The sequence below is a fragment of the Equus quagga genome, chromosome 9 (genome assembly GCF_021613505.1).
Source record: "Equus quagga isolate Etosha38 chromosome 9, UCLA_HA_Equagga_1.0, whole genome shotgun sequence".
Lineage (NCBI taxonomy): Eukaryota > Metazoa > Chordata > Mammalia > Perissodactyla > Equidae > Equus > Equus quagga.
The window spans coordinates 17,862,647-17,882,942 of NC_060275.1; the positions used below are offsets into that span (position 1 = coordinate 17,862,647).

A 20,296-nucleotide genomic window follows, 5' to 3' on the forward strand; every position below is an offset into this window, starting at 1 on the left:
GATAAAGGACTGTTACCCAAAATATACAAAGAACTTTTAAAACTCAACAATAAAAAAACAAACAACCTGATTTAAAAGTGGGCCAAAGATCTTAACAGACACCTCACCAAAGAAGATATACAGATGGCAAATGAGCACATGAAAAGGTGTTCCACATCATATGTTATCAGGGAAATGCAAATTAAAACACTGAGATGCCACTACACACCTATTAAAATGACCAAAATCTGAAACACTGACAACACCAAATGCTGACAAGGATATGGAGCAACAGGAATGCTCACACTTTGCTGGAGGGAATACAAAATGGTACAGCCACTTTGGAAGTCAGTTTGGCAGTTTCTTATAAGACTAAATGTACTCTTACCAAAAATCCAGCAATCACGCTCCTTGGTATTTACCCAAATGGACTGAAAACACATCCACACAAAAACTTGCACACAGATGTTTATAGCAGTTTCATTCATTGCCAAAATTTGGAAGCAACCAAGATATTCTTCAATGGGTGAATGGATAAATAAACTGTGGCACTTCCAGACAATGGAATATTCTTCAGTGCTAAAAAGAGATGAGCTATCAAGACATAAAAAGATATGGAGGAACCTTAAGTGCACATTACTAAGTGAAAGAAACCAATCTGAAAGGACTACATACTGTGTGATTCCAATTATATGACATTCTGGAAAAGTCAAAACTGTGTAGACATTAAAAAAAATCAGTGGTTGCCAAGAGTCGTGGAGAGGGGGGATGAACAGACAGAGCATAGAGTATTTTTAGGGCAGTGAAACTACTCCGTATGATGCTGTAATGGTGAACATGTGTCATTATACATTTGTCAAAACTCATAGAATGTACAAGACCAAGAGTGAAACCTGATGTAAACCGTGGTCCTTGCGTGATAATGACATTAACTTAGATTCATAAACTCTAGCAAACGTGCTCCTGGGCTGTAGGATGCTGATGGAGGGGGAGGTTGTGCGTTTGTGGGGACAAGGGATACATGGGAATTTCCAATCTTTCCACTCAATTTTGCTGTGAATCTAAAACTGCTCTAAAAAATAAAGTCTATTAAAAAAATCCCTGCTGTATGGCAAAAGCTAGACACCTGTGGGAAACCATGAAGCCTGACCAGAGGCACGTGGTGGATAGAGTTTGGCTGATGACTGAAAGGGAGAGGAAGCCCAGAGAAAACCCTACAGCAGAGAGCAGGTGGAGGAAGCACCCCAGGCCCATACTGGCGCAGAACTGGTGCAGGGGCAAGATCCAGCTTAGGAGGGGCTTCTGCTCCCCCACATCTTCCTGAAGCTTCGTATAGCTAAAAGCAGAGGCTCCAAGGGAAAATGTCCCTGTCGTGGGATATGTCTGCAATAACGTGGGGAAGGAGATTAACTTAACAATTCAGAGAAAATATACGTAGAATTTTATGGCCAAAGATTATAGGGAAGAATGTTCAAGAGGGCTGGGAGGCTTGAAAAAGAAACAAATTCTAAGTATTCAAACTCAAATGATCTGAGGAAGAAAGGGTAAAGCTCTATTTGATTAAAACCAAGTAGCTAATAAATCCCTGACCTACCTTGACCCTAATTCTGGAGATAAGGGAACTGAGTCCGGGCAGCTACAGATTACATATCTAGTAGGTGGAAGCACGGCCTAAACCTCTGTGTGACTCCACATCCCTCTTTCCACTGCACCCCACCCCACCCCACGCCTCTCATTGGAAGCCCAGGGAACCTGCTGAACCCGAAGGGTGCAGATGGATGGACCTCTGCCTGGAGTTTCAGGATGAGGCTAAACTGACTGTCCAGTTCACTGGGCCAAAGGTACTTTGTGAGATGAGACACTGAAGCAGACACCAGACGACTATTAATAGAGACGTTAGCATTAGTTTGATGTGGAAAACGGTGGCAAAAGGGTGGCATATGGATACGGTGTGTTTCTGTTTTTTTCCTATCACGCAGTCTGAAAATGACTTCATGAAGACGAGAAGGAAGATATGAACAATCAAGCATTCTAATCACATTTACTCCCCTTCCGCCTTTTTTTTTTGAGGAAGTTAGCGCTGAGTTACTCCAATTAATTTGTGCAGATGTTTCTCAGTGGTTCTCAACCCTGGCCACATGCGTCACCTAGGGAATGTTTCAAAGTGCAGACGCCCAGGTTTGCTTCCCCGAATTTAAAGATTCTCCTACCTTGCTTACTTAGAAGAGTCAGACTTCCTCCACTTCACAACAACACTTCATTTGCCCAGGGGACAGTGGTAGGTCCAAAATTTTTATAGAGCAGCAGTTTACAGCCCACAATCTGGTCATTGCAGAGTATGTGTGTGTGTGTACATACACCTGTGAGTGCTTGAACAAATATGTGCACATGCACTCACACACATATTTGTCTAGTATTTGCATAAGACCAACACATTCATTGCCAAAGGAGAGAGGGCAGGACTAAGGCCTGGGGGTTGGGAAATCAGAGGTTCTACCACTAACCTTTTTAAAACACCGAAGCTTCCTCCTATAGTAGAAACTTTCCAGCTTTTGATGGAAACCTAAGTCAGTCTCAAACCCAGTATAGCACACACCACTTACAACACTCTTACAACACTGTGTCCTCTTACAACACTGTGAGGCCTTTGTGAGCTGAAAACATGGGCCATCTGTCCCTACACCAGGTGGCGTCTTGAAATCCTTGCACCTGTTTTCTACACTTTGTCTTCTCTCTTCTTGGTGGGTATTACTCGTTTGGCCAGGTCCACCAGACGTCTTCTACTTTGATGCTTCTGAGCTGCCGTGAGGAGGAGAAGCAGTTGCCCAAGCATGTGAGAAATGCATGTCACAGAAGCATCCGAAAGCACCCAGCAGGTTTTACCTGAGAAATAAAGTATAAGCAACTTGGATGTCGCCATGCTGATTTTGTCTGCTCAGACACAGGCCTGGCTCTTGTTGAGGTCTTCTTGTTGATGTGTTCCAGACACTGAGACCCTCCGATAAAAGAACTTCCATCCAGCATTAACTCCCATCGCTTCCATTTTGTAACAACCAGCAGTATCTAAGAGGCTGGAAGACATCATGTTTTCTAACCAGCCACAATTAAATGGTACTGGCTGAGCAATGCTAAGGTTCTTGGGTGTCTTTGTCAAGTTTACTTCAAACTGTTAGACGCGTGCAAAGAATCACCGAAAAGCTCAGCCACATTAAGAGCTTTTTAAGTTAATATTAACCTCCTACAGAACCCCAGGAAGATGATAAAATAGTAAAGTTTTGACCCAACACCTTAAAATGCCATTTTTGGTTAAGGGAAGAAAAATCTATTTTTCTTAAGAAAAGAGTTTATTAAGGGCACAAGAGAATAATGTTTTTAGAAGGCATCCTGTAAATTTTTTCCTTTCACTTTGCTGATTTCAACAGGACGAGGTCCATTATTGTCACAGCAGCCTATTTTAGTAGCCATAAAGGATTAGAGGGCAAGCTGCCCTCATGGTTCACGCCTGCGTCTTTACCAAGTCACATGGATCACGCCTCTGTCTTTACCAAGTCAGGAGCTCACTCAGCAAGTGACTGGACAGGTGTATAACAAGGCCTGGGTTTACAGTGAACAGGACACACACATAACCACAGGTACCATCTATTGAGCTGGTGCTGCCCACACGTCAAGCACCATGCCAAGTGTTCAATGAATCATTGACGTGTTCCTCAGGACAGCTGGAGGCCTAATGCTCTTCTTATCCTCCAGCTGAGGCTGAGGGAAGTTAGGTAACTTGCTCGAGGCCCATAGGTGGTTAAGAGACTTTTAGGGATTCCAAATTCTTAGCTCAGAATTGGACAAACCTAAAAGAATGAGGTAGATTTGTAAGTTGTGACCAAAAGGACGTCAATGTCACATTGTTCAGTGAAGAGAGAACATTTTTTGTAAAACTGAAGAGTGCATTTGAAATCACCACTGGCCTCCTTTCTATTCCTCTAACACTTTGCTACACACTGTGGTCCGGGCACGAGCAGCATTGGCATCCTCTGAGAGCGTTAGGAAGGCAGAGTCTTAGGCCCCACCCCAGACCTCCTGGGTCGGAATCCGCATCTAACAAGAGCCAGGTGTTCTGCATCCTTGATAAAGCTTGAGAACATTCCCTGCTGGGGGCCTCGACACTCACTGGAACCTCTTCTCCAAGGTTTACATGCCTCATTTCCTCTCACTTCTCTGAGCTCTGCTTGACATCACCTCCTCAGGTCTTCCCTGACCTCCATGTGGAAAGCACCACCCCTCCTGAAACCACGTCAGTTCATCATCTTTTCCTCCCACTGCACCGTAAACTCCGTCCAGGCTGGGACTTTGCATCGCCAGCACCTAACAGCGGCTGGGGTACCAGCGCCTGATAGATAGTTTAATGAAGCATTATTTCATATGCAGGATGACATATGGTGCAAATATAACAAAATGAAACTAAAATAACGGACCTCCCTGAGAAATGGAAAAGGGAGATGGAGGAAAGAGGCCCCTTCTACCCTCCTGTCCTTTTTGCAGTTTTTCAAAGGCGTATGCAACTATTCTTATACCTTATTAAACACTTTTCAAATAATTACCCAACTTTCGTAAGATACAACCTGCCACAAAAACAAAGCAGATGACACCTTTCCTTCTTCAAAGGTTTTAGGCTTTGTTATGCATCAGATTATACTTTAATAAATCAGAAACCATCTCCTTTTAAGGGCCTGTTGCTCCCCCTGGAAATGCCATTATGTTATGCAAAGAATTTTATTTTTGAAGCTAAGACATTACAACTATACCATGTGGACTACGTGTTGTCCCCACGATCAGGCCAGGCCCAGACACGGCCTTCCAGGTTCCTGCAGTGGCCCAGGCCTCACGCTCAGTTAAGAAGGACTACCAGGAGCGGCAGGTAGATGGGGAAGATTCAAATCAGAGCACACAAAAGACAATAAGCTTTACTGATGAATCATTTATTTGGACAACACAAAAAGGTCTCCACATTGTTTCCTTTTATACATAAAGTGGAACAGCTCAAATATATTAGTTTTTCTCTTTTTCAACAGAATTCATTTCCATCTGGTCCCAGGAACTGCTTCTCATTTTAGGATTCACGTTTTAGTAACACATACGCACCCATTACAGCCAAAAGAGCATACTGTGAAGAAAACACAACGGGAAATTACCGAGAGGTTGACAAATAAACTTGGTCTATAAATGTATCCAGATGAAGTCTGTTCAATACTGGACTGAGGACAGAATCAAAAGATGGCCTCTTCCCCATGCCTTGTTCTCCAAAGGAGCTGTTCAATGCCACATTATAGTTAGAAACCCAAAAAGACATTGATGGACTAAGATCAGAAACCCAACAAACACAACTAACACACTACTCATTCCTGCATAGGTTTCCTATTGTTTTCAAGTGATTAAAAAATATATATAGGTATCACTTTTACTGAAGTTGGGAGGCAAGTATTACTGGGTCTACTGGACTACTTTTTTGATATGTTTACAGATTTCCAGAATAAAAAGCAACAAATATATAGGTGCCATTTTAGAACACACACACTATAAACGTACAAGGCGAAAGTAGCTATTTTAAATAATTAATTTGTGTCAATAATTTAAATGATTATGTAAATTTGTAGTTAACTACAAATACTCTGCAGGAAAAATAACTAGCAAAACATTTTAAACAGACTGCATCTTTACAGTTGTACATGTAAAAGCTCCAATATATTTTTTTAAATACAGACACACACATAAATTCCTACCTTGAATTTTGGATAGTCATTCATTATTATGGTGACCATACCAACATATGGTAAAAACCTAAATTGTGAGATAAAAAACGAGAAATACACAAATTGTAATAAGATGATAGCAACATTTGAAAACACTATATCAGGCTGAAGAAACAAATCTTCCTTAGGAACACAACTGATGGGGGCAGGAAGGACAATATCCCCTCCTGTCTCAGAAGGCTTTTTTAGGAAGAAGCATCAGAGCCAGCAGCCAGGAGACACAATTTGAGCTAGAAGGTCACCTGTCTTCACCTGCTGCATTCACCATAACAGAATTGAAATAATTCTCTGAGCCACTTGTACAAACGGAGTGGGCAACTTTCATAAATCTAGTTTTAAATTTTTTTAGCAGAGAAGTAAGATTCAGACAGTCTATATAAAAACTGCTGTTAGAGAAAGCTTTTAAAGCACAGGAATAATTAGTCTGTAACTGAAAGAATCATCATCATTTTCATTTCACAGTGCTTTTCAGATGTAACACACAAGTTTATTGGGCAGTGAATACAAACGTGACTCCCATAACTTACACCCAAACGTGATTATGATCCCAGAGAGAGAAGGTTCAGAGCAGAAGCTGGCTGATGATTATGCTGATAAAATTAATGTAAATATGTAATCAGTCTGTCCCAGGTCTCAATCATCACCCTAATGGGAAACACGGTAACACACCCTCCATACGCTCCACTCTTATTTAAATCAGCAGCTTGGATCTCTTGCTTAAATAAAGCTTATCACCAGAGTGTCTAAAGATACAGCCCTGAGCAGCTGGAAGTCTCTCATCTCCCCACAGATGTGCAAGTGGAAACACAACAGAGTAAAAACAGTTAAAAGGTGAGCAGAGGAAGAAAGGCACAGAGAGAGGCCTTTTTACACCACATCTGATGAACCAAGCTGAATCTCAGAAAATGGTAAGTAGTGTGCTCCAGCCTCACAGCTGGTGGGATTTAGATAAGATAAAAAAAGACATTTCTAACAAGGCTTCAACATAAAAACAGTCACCAAGAGAGGGCAAGCATCGCCTGTTTTTTTGCTTTTAAATAAGAGGTTATACTCTCTGCTCTGTCAGTCAGAAGCAGAACTCATTGCTGGGACAATTATGCAAAGATGAATATTAAAATATTTATCTTAGGGCTGTTTTAAGTAGTGAAAAACAGGAAATAATCTAAATGTCCAGCAAAAGAGGTCTGACTGGTTAAACAAGTTACGCTGCTCAGGGGAACAGCATGGAGCCATTGAGAAGACAGAAATGGAGGTCTGACAGAGAAAACTATTTCCAACTTCCTGTTGGGTAAAAAAAATCAAATTCTTCTATGTAAAATTATGTCATATATGCGCACACACCTGCACAGGCACAGGGAACAGCTAGGAAAGTGTTACACAGTGGTTATCTCTGGGAGGACTTCTTATAATTAAGTCAAATCCACAAATCACGAATCTCTAGGTGAGGATTTATTTCAAAAATCGAGTTCCACCCACGACATAGATAATAAACTTGCATTCAGTTTTAGATTTTAGGTCCTTATGAGCGCTGAGTTTTACTTAGTCACCACACTATAAACTAGAACTACTGATAAGTCTCCTGACATATAATATTTGTAATGAACGATTCTCTTAGCCTGTACATTTAGTTTGTTTGTTTCTAAACATTTTTGTGGTGTCTGACTGTTCCGTATAACTTAAAAGTTAATCCTCACCCTCTGGCTCTTCCCACCACGTCCTTCTTTTCCAGCCAGTTCTGGCCTTCTTTGTACAAGCCTCTATCATCAACTTCATTATTATCTCCTTTAGTCAGAAATTTGATGTCTCCATTATCTCTGGAAAGCAAAACAATGTCCTCTCAAAAATCATTTTCAGCAGAAGCATCATTAGAAAAATATAAGTTTACCCAACACTTTACAGTCAGATATGGGCATTTAGAAAAGCAGTCAAAGATAACTTGATGTTTCTTGGTCTAAGATGATTGCTTACAGATAACCATTCAACTAAAGCACAAATCTAGTGACAATTTTGAAGATTTAAACTCTAAGAGGCCGGCCCAGTAGCCAAGTGGCTAAGTTAGCATGCTCTGCTTTGGGAGCCCAGGGCTTCACCAGTTCGGATCCTGGGTGCAGACCTAGCGCCACTCCTCAGGGCGCACTGAGGCGGCATCCTACATGGCACAACCAGAAGGACCTGCAGCTAGAATACACAACTATGTACTGGGGGGGCTTTGGGAAGAAGGAAAAAAAAAAGGAAGATTGGCAACAGATGTTAGCTCAGGTGCTCATCTTAAAAAAAGATAAAAACAACAAATTCAAGTTACCCTGACAACCAAAAAGCCTGGCGAAGCACAAGGGCTCAGTAAGGCAACACTTAGCTTCCAGCAACTATTTCATTCTTAGTCCCCATGGACCAACTTATTAACATGGATTATAGTCCTCTTTACTCAAGATATGAACTTGGTCCCAGATCACACAGAACAGAGCACAAAGTAATCCAAATGCAAGCGTGCTCTTACATCTCCTCAAACTTAGTTTTCCTTGCCAAAATAGACAGTGTTAATGCATTATTTCCTTCACCACTGAGCAAAGTGGAGTAAAATCCAGTCTGCTAAGTGTAGACTCCACTTTGTTATCAGTGACATCGTCAATTCTGACTCCTAGCACCCCTGTGTACAGCAGAGGGAACCCTGCCCAGTCTTTTTTCACCATCCTCTCACTTTCCCGTGCTATCTTAGACAATGCTCCACAGCTACTCATAGGGTTTTCGTGGCCAAGTTTTTTGGAAGTGGGTGGCCAGGTCCTCTTCTTAGCCTGTCTTAGTCTGGAAGCTCCACTGAAACCTGTCTGCCATGGGTGACCCTGCTGGTATTTGAAACACCAGTGGCACAGCTTTCAGCATCACAGCAACATGCAACTGCCACAGTATGACAACTGACAGACTGTGGTATGGTTCCCTGATGGGGAAACAAACCCAGGACGCAGCAGTGAAAGCACCGAATCTTAGACCACCAGAGCTGGCTGGCCTAGACACTAGAAACACAACATTGTAGCATTACAGAGCTATAAACAGGGTCTTCTTTCAATGATGCAAATGGAAAAAATGCATTATTATAATTTGATAAAATATTAAAAGCCCACAAAGATTTGAAACCACACCAAAAGGAGCAAGCTGATTTGTAGCTATCGTTCAAGGAAATCAATAGGATACAAATCCGGGCAGTCTCTCACAATTGATGCAAATTGCAGACAATCATTATTTCCTCAACTTTGAACAATTTCTCATCTTTAGGAATTATTTTTAAATCAAGTGAGAGTATTGTCACATTACAACTGAGCATATTTCTCCATCAGTAAGTTAACAAGCAGGGGCCGGCCCCGTGGCCAAGTGGGTAAGTTTGTGCACTCTGCTTCGGGGGCCCGGGGTTTTGCCAGCTCGAATCCTGGGCATGGACATGGCACAGCTAATCAGGCCATGCTGAGGCAGCATCCCACATGCCATAACTAGAAGGACCCACAACTAAAAATACATAACTACGTACCGGGGGGCTTTTGGAGAAAAAGGAAAAATAAAATCTTAAAAAAAAAAATAAGTTAACAAGCAGACATCAAGTAGCATTAGTGCAGTACCAGCGTATTAATACAAACTGACAGAGTCGTTCTAATGTTTAGGATAAAATGAAGGGAATATCTTAAGTATCAACATCTTTGGGGAACACCTGGAAGCAGTGAATGGAATGGGAAATGTACAAATAATTATGGTGCACACACACACACGGGATGAGAAATGTTCCATTATTTAAAAAACATAAATATACATATCTAACTTTAATTCCCTAACTCATGCAGGTAAAAATGCTACGCTGAGCTGCATAAAGGTAAACGAATAATCAAGCATATAAAACATGACATTTTTGCTAATCATGTGACTGTATTCTCTAACAGGAACTTAATATATTTGAGCTAGAAGTAATTGTCTCTGGTTCCCAAAAAGTGTCTTAATAAGTTACCCTGGCATTTAAGGGAGAGGCAAGGCCTTCTGTGGGGCAAGAATTAACACAGGATATGCAAGGACCGAACTGTGGGATGAGCTGGGGAAAGGAATTTTATCCATCCAGGGCTAATTTTACTGCTGAGAATGCCACTTGGTCCAAAGTGACATAGAGAAACAGGTAGCTTTCTGCCTTTCAGAAAACAATTCTCATATCAAAATAATCCAGTTATAATGGGACCTGATTTTCTTCGAGACTCCTTCAAATAATTAATACTATGCTACACTACATTCCCCCTCACATTGTGTAGCAATTCAAGTTTTTCAAGTGCTTTAGTAAACGTCAGTTCCGTTAACCATCACAGTGTGAGTTACTGAGGGTAAAAGTATTATCATTCGCGTCCTACAGACTGAGTCAAGAAGCAGATCCGAAGACCCCCAATTAGTAAATGGCAGAACCAGGAACATAATCCAGGCTTTCGCTACTTTTTACTCAACTATTAAAACTGTCTACCAAAAATTTACAAAACACCACCAAAAAGAAGTAAAGCCTCTTTACTTTTCATGAACTTTGATTACTCTGTGAACTATTGGAATGTCTCGTCCTTCGACTTTAAAAACGACGATTTCTCCAGCTCTTATAGGGTCTTCCCGGAAATTCGTTAGGAACAGAAGGTCGCCCCTGTGAAAGGCCGGCTCCATACTGCCACTAGAAAGAAACACAAAATCACATCTAAATTACCCTGGGTTCACCAGGTGAATATTTCAATTCATAAAGAATATAATGAACACATCAGTTAGAGTTTCAACTTTCATCAATAGTCAAGTAGGTCTATGAGTTATAAAAGAGGCCACGCTGGTTTCCTCCTGACGCTCAAGGTGATGACACTAAGTGGGAAAGGAAAAGGTCTCTTGTAGATGTAAGTATCAAAAGGGCACTAGCAGGCCCCTCTGCATTTTGTATTAGGGAGAAAAAAGAATCAAGAATAATGTGGATTCTTTGGAGTAAAAGCCGCCAATTTCTAGCCTTAAAAAAAGTCCTACATCTTCACATACGTTACTCTTTTCATTCAGAATTGCAGACTCTGAAAGCTGGTTAATACTCTAGGGCAATTCTTAGGTGTTATGGTGTATCCCCAGCACCCAAGACATGAACACACTCGTGCCAGGAATGAGAAACAAACAAAGACCACACTTAGGAGGATGATCGATCCCAAAGTCACACGGAGGGTTGGGACAAAACTCAAACCCAAGTCTTTTGATTCCTGCACGTCATCCTTTCGATCATATTCTACAAAAAGCCCAATTCTAACAAACGTTGACTGTTTTTGTTGTTGTTGTTTGTTAATTTTTTTTTTCCTTTTCTCCCCAAAGCCCCCAGTACACAGTTGTGTATTTTTTTAGTTGTAGGTCCTTCTAGTTGTGGCATGTGGGATGCCGCCCCAACATGGCCTGATGAGTGGTGCCATGTCCGCGCCCAGGACTTTAAAGAGGGGAACCCTGGCCTGTCAAAGCGGAGCACGCAAACCCAACCACTCAGCCAGGGGGTCGGCCCCACAAATGTTGACTGTTTTGATGTGGAGGTCAATAAATAATCCCACATAATACCAGTTCAAACCCATGCCAAAAATCTTTGATGGATTCAAAGTAAATTATAATCTAGTGGAAGATGAAATAATCAAAATAGAATTCATTTTACATACAGTCATGCTTTGTTGTAATGCACGAGCAAATAAGACCTAGAAATATGACTGCAGGAGTCGTGTAACCAACAATAAGCAAATGTGTTGAGGGCAGGAAAGGGGAGAAAGAACCAGACTAGTGAAGAAATGGGGAGCTTTAAAGGAAAATGTTGAGTTCACAATGGGAACAGCTCAAGAAGTTGGCCCCCCTATACCTCCCAGCTCTGACACCCCTTAAACTTATCACACGCGCGGAATGCAGCAAGGAGAAGTGCACAGAGACTGGCTGGTCACTAAGTACCTGCTGATGTGTTTATTTTTAAGTGGAATCAGTGACACCAAGTATGGTAATAGATCCAGCATTCAAAAATAGGAAATCTGAATAAAAAAGGTAGAGAGGGCTAGAAACATACATGACTAAGAGGGAAAGAGAGAGAAAACATCTGGGGGGAAAAAAGTTGGGGTTGTTTTTGGTCCCCCAACGTGGAAGTTTATTTTGTTTTCTGAAAATAAAACATGATTGCTTCAGGGTTTTGTTCCCTTCTCAAGAGTAACTAACGGCTACAATGCTTAAGACGCTTTCTTCATCTATTGCTTCATCTTTACTCTTTCAACAAAATTCCTGAAGACAGACAACAGGAAGCTGTCTCTAGAAAACCATCTTAGTCCACGACAACAACTAAGAATTGCAGCTAGAAAGACCTCGGGACAAGCCTCAGAGGCAGGAGAGTCACTGCAGTCTGGCATCAAGAGTCATTATCACGTCCCACGAGGAAAGCGGTTCTTTGAAATGTTTCACTAATATCAACGTACACTTCTCTCCTCATGGGCCGGGGATTCCCCCAAGGTCACACATCTCTCGTGATGTCAACAGCTTATGTTGACAAACCAAAGTGCTTTAGAATTGTAAAGGATGTTTTTTAAAAAAAGTCCCTAGATACTGCAATTTCACACCAATTTTGGTGTGCAAGAGTGTCTGTGTGGTTTAAGGAGAGCCAGAATGTCTCGGAGCTAGTTTTGGCTCTGCCAAAAGTTAACTGTGACATGCAAGTGACTTGGCCTCGCTGGGCCTCAGGTTCCTTATCTGCTGAGTGAGAGGGCCCATCGAAATCTGAGGGTATTAACTTCCTCTTTTTTTAAAACAGCCTTAAAATCCTTCCCTCAGATGCAATCTTACCAGGAAGGATAACCACATACAACACATAAAAGTGGAGCTGTCATAAGTGAAGCAAGGCTAAGGTATCTAGAATCCAGGAGCTTGGTCCCCTCTCCCTCCTAACCTATCCACCTGGACCCCTGGGCACTCCTGGAGCACAGCGTGAAACTCAGCGAATCAGAGGTCCCCTGAGCTCCATCTGTGATCTATGCTCTCCTAAGGCTTCTAAATTTCTGGAAACACTGTATCTCTACAAGTGGGCCTGTTGGCCAGCCACACAAGAGTGGCCTGGTGAAGCCAGGGGCATGGCTAAAGCCCCATGATGTGGCAGCGGGGCCCAGTAGAGGGAAAGAGCACCGGCTTGGGAACCAAGCACCCTGAATGCCGGCCTTGGCTCCTGCCCTGGCCAGCTGTGACCCTGCTCCAGCCCACTGCTCCACCTGCAAAACAAAGGGGCTCCACTCGCACTCACAAGAAGACTCAACGATCTAGGACACATCGGACAGAGAGCATCCTGAAGCACCTAAGGGCTCCCAAACATGTAATTTTAATTTACTCAGCTTAAATTATCTATATAATTTCAAACTGATTAAGTTTTTCCCCTTGGATGACTTTAGGGCTACATCAAGTTAACAAAAGTATTAACTTTTCGAAAGTAAGCAGGCTGTGCTTTATAAGAGTAACAGTCTCAAGAAGAGAGTAGAAAGAGTACTAATACAAGAGTATTACAGGGCCGGCCCGGTGGTGCAGCAGTTAAGTTCGCACGTTCCGCTTCTGGGCAGCCCAGGGTTCGCCGGTTCAGATCCCGGGTGTGGACATGGCACCACTTGGCACACCATGCTGTGGTAGGCGTCCCACATATAAAGTAGAGGAAGATGGGCACAATGTTAGTTCAGGGCCAGTCTTCCGCTTTCAGCAGAAAGAGGAGGATTGGCAGTAGTTAGCTCAGGGCTAATCTTCCTCAAAAAAAAAAAGAAGAGTATTACAGAAGAAGCTTGAAAAAATACTAGACACTGTGCTAGGCACTGGAGATACATACTCCCTGCCTATTTGGTACAAAGAAAACCAAGTAATGGTTTTAAATTACTTACGTTTAAAAACCAATTTGGACACAAATAATGCACTAATACCACATTATTAAACTGTCATTTTATGTGGATTAAAATAATAAAATACAAAAGCAAATATATCGCACTAGAGCATTAGCATCGACATGATAAAAGCTCTAAAATGTCTGTTGGAAAAGATAAGATTTTTCAACAGATGCCAAAGAAAGTGAAATACTCTCAAAACAACTATCAATAATGAAGACTCTAATACTTTATCAATGAAAGCCCTGAGTCTTGGCTGTCACGCAGCCTTTCACTCAAGGCAACCCTGCTCCTCGGTCACGGGCAGCAGGGGGACAGGCTCCAAGACCCACCTCAGCACCACCACGATGGGGCTCTCGCTGCCAGTGAGGACGATCAAGCCTTTCCAGATCATGAGTGCCGAAGACACGATCATGGCAAAGTTTAGAACCTGGTAGTAGAGCTGGAACAAAAAAGGCAAAACCCAGAGTGAAAACCAACGGCAGAATACTCACGAACCCTAAGCTGGAGGTGTGCTTCTTAAAAAACAAACAAAGCAAAGCTGTGATTTTAGGACATGAAACTCACTCTCACAAACTGCAAAATTAGGTAGGATTTCAACGTTTGTCCATGGAATGAGCCTTCCACATATCGTCTCTCCTTCAATGAAAGAAAAGGAGAAAAAAACCAGAGCGATTTGTGGGACCTGCTTTGTGAAAGCCTCGATAAACTCTACTTACCTCTCTGGGATTTTCCAGAACCTTCAACCCTGAGTGGTCCCACTGCTCAAGTCCTACCACTAGGCCTCCTGCCCTGGTGTAGAGTGCGGGGCCCACCTGAGAGCCTGGCACACACAGCGGGGCTCCCCTACAACCCGTCCTCAGCCCCATGCCCAAAGCGGCCCCAAATGAGGCTTCTGAGTCCTACAGTACTCAGCAACGAGGCCACGCTGCAACTGAAATTACATTTGAAAAGTGAACAAAAACTTTAAACACCTGGACACTTAAATTTTCAGTAAATGTTTTAAAAGATGAACAACAAATCTTTGGTTAAGAACCCCAGTGGGAAGGCCACCTGAGTCAATATCCAACTCTAAGCCAACCCCCAACACACACCTTAGCCCACTGAGTTAAGACCCACAGGACTTGTCCTCGGCCTTCCCTGTACCTCACATGCTGAAGCACAAGGGTGCTCCTTGCTGACAGCTGCCTGACACACCTGCCAACCCCTGGGGACTAAGAGGAAAACAACACCTGCCCACGTCACAACAGCCTGTCGGTCTGTGGATGAACTGTTAGCCCAGATGTCCACCATCCTCCAAGAGGCTGTAGGAGCAAAAGCCACTGTGCCTAGTATGACTCAAAATGTCAGCATCCACCCTTACAGTCCTGCCTGGTGGCTCCGTTTCAGTACCTGCCTCAATCTTCTCACAACTCCTGCAGTGGCCCTGGGTGATCTGAAGAGCCATGTGGATGGCCCACCTAACACTCTGGCATCTCAATTCCTGGACCTTCTCGCCTCCAACGACCTTCTGCAACTCTCAGCATCATCCCTGGAACTGAAACTGCCCGCGCCCATATCTCTAGTTCAGTCATCGCCTCCCCCTGACCGCACCTGCCTGCTCTTCCGGCATGCGTGCTCCCTACAGGCAGGACTCCTTTTTCAGGATCCCAACCCTTCGCTTGTGTCTTTCCATCCTCGGTGTGCATGCTGTTCCTCGCAGGAGAGTATCCACAGCCTCCAGGAGGCCTGGCAGCCCTCACTCCAGGACCTTCCGTTTACCCCTCCAGGGAATTACCCTCCAGACCTCTCCCTGGGAGGGGAAGACCTCTGAGTGGAGTTGGGGAGGACAGCTGGGGATCTGCTTCTCAGTTTTTCACCCAATCTAATTTATTTTAGCCCCACCTCCCCTTCGCCCCCAGTTCTGGAGATACTTGGTACTGCCAATTCTGGAGTCTGTTAGGAGTCTGCGAGGAGTCTGCAGCATAAATAGTGCAGACTTATTCCTCAGTTTCCCCCACTGCTGGCTCCAGCTGTCAGCTGCCACACTTCCATCTGTTTTCTAGCTTCTAGGATTTGATGGATCTTATTTCCTTTCTCAGGCTTCCTATCTTGGAGTAACTGATGACTTTTCAAGTCCCTTTATTACAGTTTTGGTGGTATTTCAGAACAAGTGTGATTAGATAATCGAGATGCCATCTTAACTACCTACCAGCTTATCCTACTAGCTTTCCAGAACACCCTTTTGAAGTGAGCTTGGAACCAGGACTCAGATCACACGGCTGTGGACAACATCGTTTCCCTCAAACACCCAAATTTAATTTTCACTGAGACATAATGCAGGGTTATGAGCTCTTCTTGAAGAATGAATACAGTTTAAACGCAGTTTAAAACACAGTTTAGATATAGTTTAAGATGCAGCAAATACATTTTTAAAAATGCACAAGGCCTGGAGAAATGGGGCTGAACACTGTCAGGAAGTCTCAATAGGGATGTGCCAGGCGGATTCATAGGGTTCGGACTTCAGAGAGTGTAGACCGGCCCTGACAGCAGTGGTTCTCAAACTTCAGCGTGCCCTAGAACTTCCTGGCGGACCTGAGGATTTACATTTCAAACAAGAAGCTGCTGTTCTGGGGACCACAGTTTGAGAACCACTGCTCTGTACAATTGGTTCTCAGTCTTGGCTGCACACGGCAATCACCTGGGGAGTCTTTGGAACACAGTATACCTGGTCTCCATCCAAGACCACTGAATCAATAGGAGGGGAGGAGAGCTGGCATCCACGTTAAATGTATTTAACTTCGCTGGACGCCGTTCTTGCCGGAGCCCTCCCCGGGAAACTCCGACTCCCCGCAGTCGCAGCCGGTCCCGACCCTCGGGCGCGCCCCAACGCGGGCCTCCGTTACCTGGCGCTTGTTCATTTTCCTCAGGTCCCCGAAGATGTCCAAGCCGGACGCGGGGAGATGCGTCCCCACGGTGCCCGCGCGCACCATGGCGGGGTCTCTGGGGGCCGAGGAGGCCCGCGGGCTCGGAGTGTCACAGACAGCTGCGGAGCACCAGCCCGGCTCGGGCTCACCAGGCCCGCGTCCTTGCGGACCGCGCGACCAGCGACTCGCTTCAGCGTCTGGGAATTGTAGTCCTTCGAGTCTTGGCCACCAGTGTACGTGGGAGGAACTGGAAGGGGAAAAAAAACTATCACTCCCAGAATGCCAAGGGGCGAGAGCCTTGTCCAGTGAAGACCCAGGACTCCTGGGAGGGCAGCGACGGGCCTCGGGAGCCTGGTCCAACCCTTGCGAGCGAACTTGGGGGAGGGTGTGATCCTAAATATCGCACGGGCAACTAGGGGAAGTGACTACCCAAGGGGAACTGAATTCCTTACGACTCTGGTCAGGCGCCGAGAGGACACCTAAAGCTTCCTCACTTTCACCTAGCCGTGTATCTTGGCCATTGGATGACTGCGCCGAGAGAAGGCGGGGCTTCTACACTGGCGGCGGGCTGCTCTGACTCGGGGAGGAGCCTAAAGATGGGCAGGGCGGGTGGGCAGGGCTTGGAAGAGGCGGGACTTTTGAAGCCACCGAGTTCCGCGCTCTGCAAGAAAGCATCTTTGTATCCTCTTGACCATGGTTGTGTCGCAACGGATATTAATTGAATGAATAAATAACCACCTAATTTTATACACGAACAAACAGAGGCCCAGAAAGGTTAAATGACACGGCCAAGGTTAAGTGGCAGATTCTGGAATAGAACTCAAATTTTACAATCTCCAAATTGTGGATTACTGCCGTCGTGATCCTGGATTATCTTTAGGTCATTCATTCACTCATTTATGCAGTATTTGTTTCATTCATTTATTCACGAGTCTTTTTGGAGCACCTACTATGCATCTGGGCTTGTTCTATGCACTTGAGAAACTTCAGCGAACAAAACAAGCAAAGACCCCTGCCCTCATGAAGCTTACATTCTAGCAAGGGGATATATAATAAATAAGAAATTATACAGTTCCTAGAGGGTGGTGGTGCTATGGAAATAAGAAAAGGAGATAAGAGGGATGAGCCGCTCTGGGAGAAGGCAGCAGGTTGCAATTTAAGATATCCCAGAAGCTGACTCACTATGAAGCTAATGAAAGATAAGCTTTGGAATCCTTCATTTGCAAAGGCCCCTTCCAAGGCGTTGGAGAAAAATGGTCATATGGTTTTGTGAAATTTTCAAAAGCAAGATATTTGAATTGCTATTGGTTGAGTCCTGTTTCTTTGCATTCCAACCTCCCCTCCATCATACTTCTTTCATGTTAGAGGGATAAGGAGCATTTTGAGGGTCCAGCTAAGAAGTTGAGTTGGAGATACATTTAGTTTGGGTTTAGTGGATATATTTATGGGGTTCATGGTCATTTCCTGCCATCCTGGTGCAGGAACGGCTTCTGGGAATACTGTCACCCACTGTGCCAACTCACCTGACATCATGGCAGGAATTTGCACTCGAGGTGATATCCTGATATGAGAGTGTCCTACTGCACCTGACCTTGGAGGTGTGTGGGTAATGGTGGAGAAACAAGGTTTGACAATGTATGGAGCAGAAGCTAGTCTGTGTAAAATGCTTCCAAACACCAGCTGTATAAAATTCTAAGTGGAAGATGCAGTTCTCATCAGCCCATCAGGAAGATATAATGACAGGTAAAACTAGCACTAATAGTTGCTTGAACTAAGGTGGTAGCAGTGAGGGTGTTTAGATGTGTTCAGATTCTGGATATATTTTGAAGGCAGAGCCCTCAGGATTAGGGTATGAGAGAAGAAAGGAAGTTAAAGCTGACTCCAGGGTTTTTAGCCTGAGGAATTAGAAAGACAGACTTGCCCTCAGGTGAGATGAGGAGAGCTATGGGTGGAGCAGGTTTGTGGCAGAAGAGTAAGAATTCACATCACTGTGACCAACAAACCTGGGACCCAGGTTTTACCAGCCCAAGATCCTCATGTCACATCATTTGGACCTTGCCTCCATGTTCCTGCTTAGGCTGAGCACTGGGTAAGGAGCAGTGCAGAGACATTGGGTGGAAATCCCCAAGTACTGTCCAATCTTAGACTAGTTGATTAACTTCCTGGAACCATTTTCCTCATCTGTAAACTAAAAACCATACTGATTACAGCCACTATGGAAGATAGTTTGGTAGTTTTTTAACAAAACTCAACGTACTCTTCCCATCAGATCCAGCAATCATGCTCCTTGGTGTTTACCCAAAGGAGTTGAAAACTTATGTCTGCTCACCCTGCACATGATGTTTATAGCAGCTTTTTTCATAATTGCCAACACTTGGAAGCAACCAAGATGTCCTTCAGAAGGTGAATGGATAAATAAACTGTGGTACATCCAGACAATGGAATACTATTCAGCACTAAAAAAAAAACGGGGGTATCAAGCCATGAAAAGATATGAAGGAACATTAAACACTTATTCCTAAGCGAAAGAAGCCAATTTGAAAAGACTACATGTTATATAATTCCAACTATATGTCATTCTGAAAAAGGCAAAACTATGGAGACAGTAAAAAGATCAGTGGTTGCCAGGAGTGAGTGGGGAGGGGTGAATAGGCAGAGCACAGAGGATTCTTAGGGCAGTGAAACTGTTCTGTTGGATGCTATAATGGTGGATACATGTCATTACACATTTGTCTAAACCCATAGAATGTACAACACCAAGAGTGAACCGTAATGTAAACTGTGGACTCTGGGTGATAAGGATGCGTCAATGTAGGTTCATCAGTTGTGACAGATGTACCACTCTGGTGAGGGATGTTGATAATGGGGAGGCTGTACATGTGTGAGGGCAGAGGTATACGGGAAACCTCTGTACCTTCCACTCAGTTTTACTGTAAATCTAAAACTGCTCTAAAAAAACTGTCTACTTAATTTGAAAAAAAACCCTATATCGCTAGTATCTGACCTGTTAGTTGTAACAATCACAGACAGGACATGTGTGAATGGTTTATAAACTGTAAATTTTATAAGTGTTAGATACACGCATATGCCGTTTAGGGGGCTTGACCCTAGAAATGGTGTAAACTGCATTGGCCTGCACAGAGCCATTGTAGCACAGGGCCCACTGAGCTGCCTTCCCCGCTCTGTATATGTTACTGATATTTAGTGTATCCTTTTCCCTGGGCTGCGATAACCAAAAGCCACAAGCTGGGTGGCTTAAAAACAACAGAAATTTGTTTTATCACAGTTCTGGAGGCTGAAAGTCCAAAATCAAGGTGTGGGCAGGGCCGTGCTCCCTCCGAAGCCTCTAGGGGAGGAGCCTTCCTTGCCTCTTCGAGCTTCTAGTAACCCCAGCCATTCCTTGGCTTATGGCAGCATCACTCCTATCTCTGCCTCCCTCTTCACGTCATCTTCCCTCTGTGTCTGTCTCTTGTCCTCTTATAGGGATAGCAGTCATATTGGATTTAGGACCCACCATACTCCTTGATTCTATCTTAAATTGATTACATGTGCAAAGAAAGGCCCTATTTCCAAAGCAGCTCACATTCAGAGGTACCCAGTGTTTTGAAAATATGTTTTCATGCATCTGTGTGCTGGAATTAGAATTTGGCAAAGTGGTTAGGAGCCTAGGCTCTGGTGTAAGACAGCCTTGGGTGCAAGCCAGGTTCTAAAA

At 43.8% G+C, this 20,296-nt stretch overlaps 1 protein-coding gene across 1 annotated transcript; it reads right to left on the bottom strand.

The window, feature by feature from the left end:
* Positions 1-4,933: 4,933 nt before the first annotated feature.
* Positions 4,934-16,759, bottom strand: SEC11C (SEC11 homolog C, signal peptidase complex subunit). Its single transcript, XM_046672461.1, has 6 exons — positions 16,564-16,759; positions 14,011-14,120; positions 10,309-10,458; positions 7,475-7,594; positions 5,751-5,808; positions 4,934-5,134 (listed from the first exon to the last, which is right to left on the bottom strand). The coding sequence occupies exons 1-6, from the start codon at positions 16,648-16,650 to the stop codon at positions 5,081-5,083; spliced, it is 579 nt and encodes a 192-aa protein (XP_046528417.1). The 5' UTR covers positions 16,651-16,759; the 3' UTR covers positions 4,934-5,080.
* Positions 16,760-20,296: the final 3,537 nt, after the last annotated feature.

What these genes read in the sequence shown, in the direction of transcription:
- SEC11C (XM_046672461.1), bottom strand. Translation starts at nt 16,650, where the DNA reads ATGGTGCGCGCGGGCACCGTGGGGACGCATCTCCCCGCGTCCGGCTTG. An exon ending in CCCATCGTGGTGGTGCTGAG is followed by an intron (nt 10,459 to 14,010) that starts GTGGGTCTTGGA and finishes GTTTCTTTCTAG; the next exon opens with TGGCAGTATGGAGCCGGCCT. An exon ending in GTGGTGGGAAGAGCCAGAGG is followed by an intron (nt 5,809 to 7,474) that starts GTGAGGATTAAC and finishes CTCACAATTTAG; the next exon opens with GTTTTTACCATATGTTGGTA.